We start from the raw sequence: 13,821 nt of genomic DNA on the forward strand, positions 1-13,821 counted from the left end.
GTTGTTTGATTAGGGAAAAGAAGAAATAAGAAGATGAGCAGCGATAAAACCAGAGCAGCCAGAGATGTCCTAAAGAACAGCTGAAGGTTCGAAAGGAAAAGAAAGTCCTGGGAGCAAAAGGGATGAGCAGGAAGATGTGTACGCTGCCCAGATTCAGGGAATATTAGTAGGATTACAATAAAACTTAAAACGCGATGCCTACCTCTTTGTTTTTTAATGCTAGCTTAACCCTTCCTTCAAACTCGGTGAGTTTCTGCACAGTCTCCATAAAGTAAAGATCTGTGCTCTCAATGCATACAGGGTTTTGGGGTAGTGGTATGGACAGAGAAGCAGGAACCCCCTCCCCCACTACTGAAGCTGCAATGTGAGTGAAAACTGATAACGACAAATCAGTGGGTTGGATAACTGGATTAAAAAGGGGGAAAAATAATTCTGCTAAAAGATCCTGAAACATCACTGTGATGAGCAAACAATAATGCTACATATAGTTGTGAAAACATGACTTGAGATAGCCATAGATGAACAGAAAGGATTATTTACCTTGAATGAATACAAAGAAGAGATGATTTGAGACAATTTTAAAAATTGTCTTTTCCCTTAATTTTATCTGCATAAGTACGATCAATTAAGTGTGATTATGCTATTGTCCATGGGCATTGTTGGGTTTGACTCAGGATGACCATGTTCACACCAAAGCTGCCCAGCTTTGCCAAAATACTAACCCCACAGATACTCTGTACTTCATCATTTCTTCAATTTTACCTTTAAAATGCTACCCTGAAACCATTAAAGGGTACAATAACAAATCAGTTGCCTTTGGTGTGATGTACAGATGAGAGGAGCAAGGGGAGGTTTAAACTCCAAGAGGAAACCAGCTCTGTAATCATCCACTAACATGCATTTTCCTACCTACCGTTGTATTGAAACATGCACCACAGCTCCAGAATGGAGGAAAGCAGATGATACTTGCAGCTACTTTTTCTCTTCTTGCCTAAAAATAGAGACCTCAATTCCTTGAGATATGGCTGAAATTGTAAAATACTGTGCATCTGGAAATATATAGAAATCTCCGGAAAACTCCTGGTAAGACAGTCTGTCAGATATCCTGCCTCTCTGAATGGGAAGACAACTTGAGTGTCTGTAAAGCAATAATTGGCTTCTGTTTCTTTATCAGGAATTGCACTGGACAGTCCATCAATCATAGACGAGACAAGATGCATGTCCCCAGCAGTGTCAGCTGCTCTTTTCCTGCCTTGAGGAATCAATCTGTTGAGCTGAGGGAGCCAAGAAGGAGGCAATATCAGTCACCGAAGCTTATTCAGAAAGGGAGAACATGGTGGTACCAGTGCTGATGCCATGACACGTTATGTCTGTGGTGGAAAGGACCAAGGAAAGAAGTGATGTCACCCCAAGCACCTAAGATAAATTAATCACAGCACTGAAAACATCTCTGTATCATGCCTGGAGAAAGTTTGGTGTCGAGCTGGCATGTGATACTGCCGGAGGATACAAGGGAGATGTTTAAGAGTATGTCACCTTTTACCATGTGATGACACTGATCTTGGCTGGGGAGGGGCCAGGGAAATGGCTTTCATTAAGGGTCAGAGAGATGAGGAGAGCTGGAGCCCAACGCTTCCCTATCCAACGAGATCCATCACAGCAGCTAGGCTGGGAATTTCTCCCTGACAGTATGTTCAGACAAAGTGGCAAGAATCTCCTGAGATCTTGAAGTGTAGAGTTTTCTGACAGGCTCAAAATCAGAAAATGAGTAACAGATGCCACTGGCAAAGGCAGAATGGCAGGAGGCAGAAGAGAGGTCCTGAGTCTCAGAGCCAACAGCGGGGTGTGCACTGAAGGCACTGGAGTGTACGCTGGTACCAAAGGACAGGAAGATAACAGTGATGAGATGTCATGACAATCAGCACTGAAGTTGGTGGTACCAGTGCATGAGACAGAGTTGCAGAGTAGGAGAGCCAGCTGAAGGAGGAATGCACTGATCCACAGGGCGCAGCTGGTCTCCTGGTGAAGCGTAAGATCACCAGGAGAAGATTAAGCAATACTGATGCCAAACTGGAGACTTTACAGGCACATCAGCAGGCTTGATGACACTGACAGACCTCATGGTATCAGTAAATTATGTAATTTTTTGCATGCAATGGAAAAGCAAAGGACCTAGGTTCTCCTCAGAGCACAGAGTCTGAGGCACAGCAGTTCCCAAGGTCAGTTTTTGGACTCAAGGAACAATTCCTGGGCCTCAAAAGCAAAACCGTCTGACCTGGACATTTCTAAGCTCAACTTAACAAAGGGAGGTACCTTCTTTCCCCAAACAGGAGGCCAGATTTTTTTGTCAGCCTTGCAAAGGAAGTCAGACAAAGGCAGGAGAGTCCCTAGGCGGGGCGAAATGCTGATCGTGAAAGGCCCTGATCAGCAGGTGAAACTCCTCCAGTCCTCGCATGGATGGATGCCTCCCAGCACCCCTCAGGAATTCCGAGTGCTGCATTCTTCTCTGCCCAGTTCTTCCCCAAGGCTTATCAGACACGGACGATGGGAATCACTTATAGGCATAACGATCCCACAGCAGAGACTGTGTCTGAAGCCTGGGGGCTTCTGCATTGCTTCTGTGTCAAGCACCTTTGGCTTTGAATAACAAAAGGCAATCTCTTGAAGGATCAAAAGGAAAACAAAAAGAACCAGTGTTAAACTATTTATTAACTAACCCAAGAACTAGTTACAGGTTGTTAGATACAATAAAAAGGGAGAGAGAAGGATCTGAGTGCTCAAGAACGAAACAAGTACCTTGGGAGAAGCCAACTCTGTCAATCAGTGCAAGGGGCATTTGGGTAATGCTGGTGTGGGATGAGAGGCCTGGTTAAGATGCAGGCTTCCAGCTACTGCTTTGAAAGGTTCTGCTAAGGGAGACTTTGGTTCATGCATGCCGGACGTATAGCCAGCACATACTGATCTGACCTGGAAAAGACGTGCAGTCCTTGAGGGAAGTATCTTGACTGCCACACAGACACAATGAAGTGTGAGAATCGCTGCTGCGCACTCTGCGCTTGCCACACGCTGCCTCCATGTGCACGCTTTGACTTTTAAGGAATGGAGTTTTTTCCCCCTTTTTTTGTCTTATTCTCTGTGACCTTGACAACCAAGCACACAGCATATGCCCAACAAGTTACTCCGGATGTGATGAAACGGAGATCAAGCCATAGTAATCTGTGTCTCTGGAGGGATGAACACAGCTTTCTGGATGGTCCAGAATAAGGGAACGTACCTAGAGGCCAACTTTCACCTTGTGAACAGAGCTGGTAAGACAGCAAGAGCTTCGGTTGTTCTGGGATGGCATTTTGCTTCTCCCATCAATTACTTTCACCTGCATTTAACCAAGGCTTCAATCTGTGCTTGACAAGTTTCACCCACATGCTTCTTTCTTTCTACTACCATTGTTTGATGGTGACGCTCTTTCTGAAGAGAAGCAGATCAACCCTTGGGAGTTGGAGCCAATTAACTTATGAAAAACCAAAATACGTCTCCTATATTCTGAAAGAGCAAATAGGAATGAGGCTCACTGTGCCTCACATTCAGACTGGAAGAGGATCATTACTTACTATTCATTCCTGGATCCTTGAAGAACAAGTGAAGCCAGCTTAATGCTGCATTGTTCATTCCTAGTACCCATCAACGGAAAGCATGCTCCCAATTCATAGCCATAAGGAAACACAACAGTATTGCTGCGCCGTAAGCTCTTCCAATTGTTTAGGGACTGTAGAGAGGACCTTAGGGTTTTATAGTGATGATGAGCACTGTGGGGAAGAAGCTAGAGTTATTGTCTTGATGATGATGGGGAAACAGGACACATGCATGTATTATGGCACAAATCCATATGAAACAAGCCGTTATGTGCCTTGCTGCTCATAGAAAATATGCTTAGTGTGGGAGAAGAGAGTCTCTTCTAAGGAAAAAAACACCTAGCATGGGGTTGCCTTGAAGAAAACAAGCTTGTCAAATTCATTACCAGCCCCACAGATTACAAGTTTTTTGGGAAAATGGATAAACCCAAGTTTTTACAGATAAATAAATCGGTCCTAAAGAAGTTCCTTTCGGGATTAATTTCAGAACAGGCTTTTCCTCTTCTTTTCTCCAAATTTAAACTACTGCACTGGTTGAACCAGATGGGAACTGAGGAAGGACGGAAGGTAAGATGAGATAAAACCTAAAAGTATAGGTGACTTAGAACAAAGACTGATGTGACACCACCAAATCATCATAGTGGCTTAGCAGCTGGCCAGCAGCCACTCCGACTGTTCATCAAACTCAGTGGGGCTTAAAAGGCTCCAACAAAATAATTTCAGAACTTCTGTAGTATTCACCTTTGGGCTAAAAATTGGTTTCTAAACCTGGCTGAGTGCTGGGAGGTGGCCTGCAACCATGCTGGAGCAAAAATCCTACACAGGTAGGTTGGAGCATCACTACCTTGAAATACAAGTCTCAAAAGTGAGGGCAAAGATTCCATGCAGAGAAAACTTCCACATCCTCTCCCTCTTTCTCCATCCCTCTTTGTCTTCTTCCTTCAACGGAGAAGATGTTTTCACTTGCCTTCTCAATTTCTTTCTTCATTGTTGCTTTCTTCCTCCTCTCTTGAGTACTTGGTTTGCAACATCAATAACTTAAAAATACAGCCATCCATTTCATATTTCAAGCTCTGACATCGGCATGATGACATCATTGCAGTCTCCAAGACCTTTCACTGACTGTTCTCTATTCATCCTTTTAAGTTTAGCCACCTATTCCTCCCTGTCAATGTTCCGCATAACTCCCTCTCCCCAGCTATCCAATCTATTTGTCTCTCATCCATCTGCCCTGACAGTAATAGCACAGCTTTCACGCTCTCTCTTTCTTCCACCATTTTCATTCCTTATTCTCCACCACGTCTATGGAATAGTACTTCCAGAACATGCTACCAACTTTTCTTCAAATTCTTCTTTAAAGATTCATTTTATCCATCTGAGAATCAAAGACATTTACTTAGCTTTATTTATACTTGAACTCTATAATTTTATTCCACTGTGCTTCTCATTAATCTCTGAATGACCGTGTTATTTTACTGCTGTAATCTCATCCTTCCTTTCCCAACATCTGCCAGCTGCCTCATTTTCACTTTTTACCCTTTAAAAGGCTCACCTTGCGTGGCTTGGCTGTTATTATAATAAATATTAATATTAGATTCAAGATGAGCAATGTAGCCACTTCATCTCCCTTGCCCCCTCATGGTATCTCCTGCGCTGATGATACTGCGTCAATTCCAGAGGCCATCCACCAATCTCCATGATGTATGCAAGGCAGCACTTGTTAAAAGTCAGACTGTAAATAATGCTGATCTTGTTGATATTCACTTGGCATTCATGAATATGACTCTGAGTTAGTGAGGTGCTTTGTGACTGGGCCATTGAAACAGTTGTTATAATCAAGGTCACTGGCACAACTGCAAGAGCCATCTATTAAAACTCTTTCCGAAAGGTGTTGGTCCCCAGGTCTGCTGCGACTGAGTTTAGGCTGGCTGCCCCAGATATCATGGTGTGGACTGAAGTGTTGAATTCCTTCAGATTATCTTAGTACCTTGGCCTAGCTATTCCTGAAACCCGGTTCACTGCAGTATCCATGAGACTGAAAACTTGCCATTGGTTTGTCAGTTATCCCTGTTGACCCGCCACTTTATCCCCCAGACCGGACCAATGTACAGCGGTTCTTAAAGGGCACAGCTCCCTTAGTCACATGCAGAAGGGCAGTTTCAAGATGTTAAGTGTTTTATTGAGGGCACTTCTACCAAAACATGAGACCTGGGGTACCCCTGAAGTAGCCTGTAAAGACGTAGTCCACACAGAATAAAGGACAAGGACGGAAAAAAGCGAAAAAGCAGAAGGAAGAAGTGAAATACTCAGAGCTATCAAACACAGTCCTCAGAAATGGGCATTCTTCCCTAGTGGGTTAGAAGATTTCAGATTACCCCTCCTCTCTTTCTGATTAAAGCTCAAATAAATGGTTACAGAACAAGCATTAGAAAATAAGCAGAACAGAGGCGGTATTCTTGACTGGCAATTCAACAAGTAGGGAATATAGCTCTTTAGATACCATACTGGGAGTATTTCTCAATGCCACCACTAAAGATATGAAAAAAATAATTAAGTCAATTGCGGGGGAGGGAAGAGGAGTTAAGGAATATCCTCTTATTATCCACATCAGAACAAACCAGGTGCAAACTACAGGCCAAAGAGTCCAAGGTTAGTTTACAGATCCAGAAAGAACTTAAGATGGGAGCAAAACATGATCCACTTGGGAAAAAAAATTCCAATGCATTAAGGGAAGAAATAACAAGAGAAAAAATAATTGAGGTTCCTAAGGAAGCAAATGCTGTGTGTGGTGCCACAGAAGTCAATTAGATAGTTTTCAGCTACAGTGATGGACCAATCTCCTGGGGTATAATAAAAAAAAAATAATCTCATGGGGCATAGGCAAGAGCAGAGGTATTGTTTCCCCTCCTCCTCACTTTCTGGCACCTTCATCCGTGTTGAAAAAACAAAAAATAAAATATGTTATAAGAAAAAGCAATTAAAATGTTTTTCAGGAGACAATAGCAGCACACAAAACACGTCTCCCAATGAGAAATGTGATAAAGTCATTGAAACTTTTTATGCCATCACATTAGAAAAATAGCAAAAATGCAATAACAGAGCAGTGAAGAATGAGTTTCACCCAAAGAAATGCTGAACAGCGGGAGCTTTTCTGGATTATTTTAGTTGAGTGTACACATCCATGTCACACCATCACTTCTTACTTAAAAACAGCTGCAGAAGGCTCCTGCTGTGGCTGTTGCCGTTAGCTGAAGCTCTGATCTTCCTGTCTTGATACAAGTCATCAAGTCGCATTTCCTGCTGGAATTAAAGTGGCAGCCCCTAGGGACTATGCAGCTGCCCAATTTATATCAGAGAGTATCTGAAACAAGCACCAGTATTTTTTCAAACCGCTTAATTTTTATTTATTTCTTATAAACCCCAAATTCTACTAATAGTTTTCTCCCTCCTCACTCCCTGCTGTCCAGGCAGTTGCATTTTGAAACAATTAAAAGAAAACATAGATGTTTCAATGCCTGTGCACAAAAGTTAGAGGCAGGAAAAAATGTATGAGTAAACCCACTGGCATCAAACCAAATGGTGCCTATAGCGTAAAATCAAGCAGAGAGATCATACAAAAACCTTCAAGGATATTAGTTATTACGTGGTTAGTAGCTAGATGGTATGGATGGCATACGAATACTATGAAGGCTACTCATAGAACAACAAAAGCTGCAGATCATGGCACAAAAGTATTTTGGGTCAGAGCAAAAAGAGGAGAGCAACAGGGAAACTGTCCTGGCCAAGTGCTCAAACCACCCGGTGACAGGCAAGGACGGCTACGGGGTCATCGCTGAAGATGCTCAAAGCCAGACATGCAGCCTCCCATCTCTTTTTTGTTCTGTTCTTCTACAGTGCTTAACACAACAAGAACCAGGTCAACGAAGAGCGCTCCTAACAGCTATGATAGGTTACGAAAAATAAGAATTTGGAGAAGATCATGTGGCATCCCATTAAGTAGTCTCTGTAGTTAAACGCAGATATCCATAACTCAAAGATAACCTTAAGTTGCCAGACATTCAACACTCCTGAGCCATCAAGCAGGGGAAAAACTAATCTCTCCCATACGTAATTCTTTTATTTTAAAAAAAGTCTGCCATAAAGAATATCAAAACCAAGGCAAAGTTTCTCTACTTCAAAACCAAGAACCACAGAACCCTAGAAAGGTACTAATCTCATTTAAAAAAAAAAAAAGAATAATAAGGAAATCAAACTAGAGTACGTTAAATTGTGCATTAGAAGGGCTCTCAGCTAGGTTCCACTTCCAAAATTACTTGAGAGCACATTATAATTAGCAAAGGTATGTGACAGTTTTATACCCCTCTATGATGCATGATTAAAGCCAGGCAGCCCACGTCAGCCGCAAGTTCTGCACGCCGTCAAAACAGATGTGACGAGAACAACAAGCTGCTTCCAGACGGACTGTGAGAAAGCATAGACAGATGACATTTTGGCCATCAAAGAGGTAAGACTTGATACAAAACTAATTAAACCTCAAAACGCCTTGGAGAGGTAGGTAAACTATGTTCTATAGGAGGTTATAGGAAGCATCTTGTGCTTGAGCTGCAGTGCTCCAGCCCAAGAACAAGGATGAGAACAAGCTCCTACCTTCCCCTCTGAGGTGCAACAGGGAGTAAAGTTTACAGCCTAAAGATTAACAGCTCACAGCCTCGGCAGGAGGATGTGGAGCAGAAATGACTGGAGAAATCGCTGCTGTGATGCCACTGTGATGGTCTGTGAAACTCCTAATTTTTCCCACGCGAGACAGATACCTACGATCTGTCTGCAAAAGAAAAAATACAGAGTCCTGGCCCATTGTGAAAAGCCAAATCTAAACTCCACACAAAATCTGCCTCTTACATTTGCGTGTCTCTGCTGAGCACTCTTAAAAATCGATTAGCTGCTCAACTCCTTACCATTAACTGGGGAAAAACTAGGTACGGTAGGGAAGTTGTGCATCTCTTGAACTCGGGTTAGAGGGAACAAAGGTGTTGGAAATAAATGTGTAAGGAACAAGGAGCATTTTATGCTTTAAAAAACACACATTCATCTTGGGTAAAAATTTCATGGCTGGTTTGTAAGTGTGAAAAAAACAGTGGGGCAAGTTTGTTTCTCAGAGGTGTATCCAAGCCATCATTTTTATTCTCATTTATCTATAGATTTCTGTGTTTAGACTATGTCTTAGTGCTTCTTCCTTCGTGACATCCCTCTGCATACAGCACCTTTCGTTCTGTTTCCAGATAGCCTCCCTCATGGCTTCCCCTGCAGCGCTTCAGAGCCCAGCTCCCTAACGTCCCAGTGGCTCCAGGCAGTTTTCCCGATACATTTCTTCGGCCATTTCCACCGCGCTGCTCCTGTTATGCTCTTTTCCCCATCTCCTCTGCAGAAATGACTTTCCTCGTTACTCCCCTGCCCATGAGGTCGCCCCCTGCTACAGGAGGTGCTGCAGAAAGGCTGCAGCTGGTTTCTCCTTCAGCCACCTCGTGCTTTCCCCAGCACAACCGTTCGGGCGATGTGTAAGGTCGTTCTCACGACTTCACTACGTGACTGCACGCTCCTCCGTTTCCTACGGCACCTCTCGTACGTGGAGAGACACACAGCAACAGCTACGTAGGCACCTACCTACGCTGCATCCGCACACTGACTAGGCTGCACAAAGCCACGGCTGGGCTACCCACTCTTCCTTCTGCGATGACATTACAGACAACTTGCCAATGCCCAACGACTCACCCATGATTCATCCCTGAATTTTGTTAGTTAAAACAGCTGAGAAAGGGGAGGCAATTAAACCATGCAATTGCTAAGTGAACACTTAGATCTGGAGAGTTTAGGAGAGCCTCACAATCTGGAATTTATGAAATTTATCAAAGACAAATCTCTCACTGCTCCTACAAGGGTAAGCTGGTTAAGGTGGGCAAAACACTTAAGCCACTACTTTCTGGTGTTTCTGGAATGAAGAAATAAACTTGCCTCATGTTTATAAGCAAGATGATATTGCTCTGTGGCTATTTTGATGAAGGAGGTACACACAATTGCAGTCCCTTTACAATCAAGCTTCTCATCACATCAGTTTCATTCAGAGACAGTAAATACAGTGCAGTTGCCTGGTTCAGGTCCCGATACCCACTTATGCTGAACATCAACCCAGCAGTGCAAGAGAACCTCCTTAAGTGGCAGATATAGATATAAAAATAAACTATGTAAATTTTGTTGAACATAAGCAGTTAATTAGAAATAGAGCTTTCAATGTAAATACCTATGGTTATGCCAATGCACCAGCCTAAGCTGGGTGCAAGAGGGGAATCTTAGGGAGCAGGATTGCTTAACTCCTCTTTCTAAGCAACTGCAAATGTTGCCAAGCTGTCTTCGTCTCCACAGTTATGCTTTGCCATTAACACGATTCACAGAAGAACAAACAAAACACACCGCAACAAGCCTTCGTTATCACTGGGAGCACATTTCACTGCGTGAGTGGTGATCCTCCAAAGAGTGATGTTCTACAGTTGTCTCAGTTTGGGAGGCTACTTTGGTGGACACTAACAAAGTGTCTCTGGATGTTGAAACATCAGGAGAACATGTCAAATCACTTTCCAACATCCTGCAACTGAACCAATTCCAGTGCTCCTCTTATTTCCAAGAACATAATTACAATTGTCCCTCTGCAAAGCAATGGGATCTGCCATGTAAGTGAGGTGGCTGCAGAGCAGCACGTTTTATTCCGTACAACACATATAAAATGTTAAAAACATATGTGATCGTTTAAAGACTTACTGTGATATCACTAATTTGACCAAATAGAGTGCAGAGCACAACAGCAGATGTGAACGTTCACTGTATGCTCTAGTTCTACAGCAGAGCATCAAACAGATTTGCACGGGACCTGAACAAACAAGTTGGCTTAACAATGGGTCTGTAAAATTAAAAACCTGCAACTCAACCCAAGAAGAGCTGGAATTCCCTTCCACTCGGTGAAGCATCTGGCCTGATTGCTGGTGGCTGCCGATCACTGCCACGTCATCACTCTAAAGCCGTGAAACATCCCTGCGACCGTGTTAATTAGCTCCCCTTGCAAAGCGCTTAAGCCATAGAGCGAGGTTACTCACGTGATGTCTCTGCGCTGATAGCAACCTTGAAGAAGGCAGGCAATCAGGTCACTGATAAACTCCACATCATCCCTGTGAAGAGCAGCTTCCAGTTCCTAATGAGCAGGGAGAAAAAAAAATAATAAAAAAATTCCAACCATCAAACTAATTCCTTAAAATTTACTGCTGGCTGATCAGGACCAAAAAGACCCAAGCAGCCTCAAGTATGTGTACAGCAGCAAAGCATACACCGGGTAAGCCGACATTCCCCTTCATTAACAACACTGCTACTACTACCTCTTTGTTGCAAGAGTTTATGGGAAGACCTTGAAAGGCTTTCACTGAATGTCACTCTCCAGCCAGAAGACTAACGCTTTTGTCTGGAAACCGAAAAATAGGGTTCAGTGAGGTTGAGATACTACAGCCTAATAAGAAACCCATGATTTCTCCCGTGTTCAAGCTGACGGGCAGGAATCAACAGTTTCATTCTCCTGCTTTGCTTTCCACTCGCTAAGGCTGGTGAGTTCATTTAAAAGATGTGCTCAGAAAGCGTGGCCCTAAAAGACACTTACAGAGAGAAGTAGCAGTTTCAGATGGATAGCCAGAAATGGCTGACAGCTAGCAAGCAAATGCCTCAACGAAAAGGAAGCATTTTGATTATTTAACTTGTTTCTTGTTCGTTTTGTTCTTTTCCCCCTTCAGTAAGAAAGAAAGAAAGGATGGAGGGAAGTCAAACCTCATGACCCAAAATCTCAACCCTTTTTGGAGAGGATCATGGCTTATTTCAGCATGACGAAGTTCACATAAAGGTCTGATGTAGGAACTGATCCATAAAACGGATAAATCTCTGAAATGTAGTTATTATGAATTTCGCACATATCGTGAGAAATATCTAGTTTTCAGCTAGCAATTTCAAGCTTTGTTTTCAAAATATTACTAGGTTAACTACAGTTTCATTTATATGCCAGAAAATAATTCACAGTAAGAAAAACCCACTTCCTGCAAGACTTATCATCAGTAGTATACAGCACTTAACAAGATTTAATATGGATAAGCAACACAGGCATAAGAAGCTATTCTTTTTGGGTTTCAGAGTAAATAATGGATTGAATACAAACTCCTACTTGAATGTTACTCAGCAGACTGTTACACAAATGGCTAAGCTAATGGCTACAGAATAAAGGTTAATGGCCAGAGAATAAAGGATAAACGTTTTGGCACTTACCCAATAAAGAAGAGAAAGTGCTTTTTTATTAGACCGCAGTAACTGCGGTAATAAAATTATTGATAACAGATTGCAGATTAAATGCCGCTTGTAGTTTTTTATTGGAAATGTATTAATGGCATATTTTCATTATCAACACCACTCTTATTTACCTCTTGTGCAACATCCAAAGTGCTTCACGAGTGGAAGCCTGACACCCGCCCTGTGAAGAATGTATTAAATGCATCTATTATATGTGGAAACTCAAGGCAAGGAAAGGGCGGTGGGCAGCCAAAGCCTGACATCGTCCCTGCCACGGAGCTAGGAAAAGTCCAAAGAATCTCTGTTCTGGCTTCTAGATGACTACCCTGCCTAATGACAAGTTATTACAAAAACTGCAGTTGCTTCTCATCCCTTGGAGAGAGTCATTTTATTGTTGTATAAATAATAATCACGCTATATAAATAGCAATTACCGAGTGAATTCACTTGGTAAGCAGTTAGTATTTTGGAAGCGTTGGCTTATTTTATTTGTAAATTACTTTAGCGGACATCTGCCTTCTAACAAAATATACCTGAGAGGGGTGGAAAAAAAACCACAACAAAGTAAGCGATGTGCTAAAACATCCCAGGTGTGTTATCACAGTAAACTTGCAGCTTGTGAAGCCTGATGTTAGGACTCAGAATAAAGGGCAGGGGGGAAGAAAGTCTCCAGGATGTCCCCCCGCCCGCATTCAGCCTCTCCATCATCCACGTACACTTGAGCACTAGAGCTGTCAGTCAGCAGCCTGCCTCTGCTAGGATGCGACAGCCTTTTGTATGAAGGAATATTTAAATTGCTTCCCGTGAGCCTTTTCAGCCTGCTGTTTGACTAACACTCCTTAAGCAATGGCTCAGATAGCTCCTATCTGCATCCATTGTTTTCCAGGCCCAGGAATGACCTTTACATTTTTGGAGCCCGCCGGTCACCCTGGGAGCTGGGGGACATTCCTCGGGCACTGGGCAAGGTGCTGTCTCCCGGGCAGGGGACCCACAAGTCTCCCCCAAAACACCTGGTGCGTGATTTTCCCCCCTCTCTTGCTGCCTCCTCTCTCCCAGATGGGTCCTCCCCTTCCCCGCCACCATGGCAGCTGCAGCACCGATCTGGGGACCCAACCTGGCCACTGATGGTTTTGTGCCACTGGGCACACAGATCGACACGGAGTCCCAGCGCCACCCTGGGTTAAGGGGCTCTGGCACGAGTCAGGATTAATCAGCAACACATAGCAACGGGCTAACGAAGGTCTGTCATTAACAGGCGTGATGCTGTCGGCACCTCTATAGACAGGTGCTTGCACCGCACTCCCCAGTGCCATGGGTGCTGCCTGTAGCCCACCCCAGTCCTCTGGTCCCTACCGACAGTCACACCCAGTGCCAGTGCGTTACGGTAATGGCACAGTCCAAGTATTACAGTGATTGTCTACCTTGGAAAAAAACATCCTAGTGTTGTCCTGTAAAGTTTTTGTCTACTTTTTTTCTGTCGCTGCTTGATATAGGGCAAGAGGACCCAGGGCTGGGTCCACTAGCCCTTTTTAACTGAATGTCACAATTTTCTATCCTGCTGGATTTTCCAGCTTTCTACCCCAAACCACCTAAATCCTGGATGTTTCACATGTGTCCAGAGTACTATGGGAGCACCAGGGACCAGGAGGATGCGATGCAAATCTTAACATCTCAGGACCGTGAACAAAGAGTTAGGATCCCCTCGGGTTTTCACTTAATGCTTCATCCCACATTTTGCAGGAGGAGGAATAAACCTTATTTTTCCAGCCCTCCCCTCCAACAAGCGAGGGCCGGCAAAGCAGCAGGGGGCTCAAGCGGTGCATCTG

The 13,821-nt window shown here is 43.5% G+C and overlaps 1 protein-coding gene across 6 annotated transcripts in view; it reads right to left on the reverse strand.

Moving 5' to 3' along the window:
• Positions 1-13,821, reverse strand: part of LOC128907247 (chromatin remodeling regulator CECR2) — a 138,616-nt gene that overhangs the window by 42,183 nt on the left and 82,612 nt on the right. For 5 of the 6 annotated variants that reach the window (XM_054195913.1, XM_054195887.1, XM_054195877.1 and 2 more), the window contains exon 2: positions 10,772-10,866. Coding sequence is in view for 3 of the 6 variants with exons in the window: in XM_054195887.1 (XP_054051862.1) it covers positions 10,772-10,866 (95 nt within the window). In the remaining 3 variants the exon portion in view is untranslated. Of the gene's footprint in view, positions 1-10,771; positions 10,867-11,047; positions 11,072-13,821 lie in introns of those variants that run through there. The other variant, XM_054195904.1, reaches the window with a different exon arrangement.

Source organism: Rissa tridactyla, chromosome 1 (genome assembly GCF_028500815.1).
Source record: "Rissa tridactyla isolate bRisTri1 chromosome 1, bRisTri1.patW.cur.20221130, whole genome shotgun sequence".
In the NCBI taxonomy this organism is placed as follows: domain Eukaryota; kingdom Metazoa; phylum Chordata; class Aves; order Charadriiformes; family Laridae; genus Rissa; species Rissa tridactyla.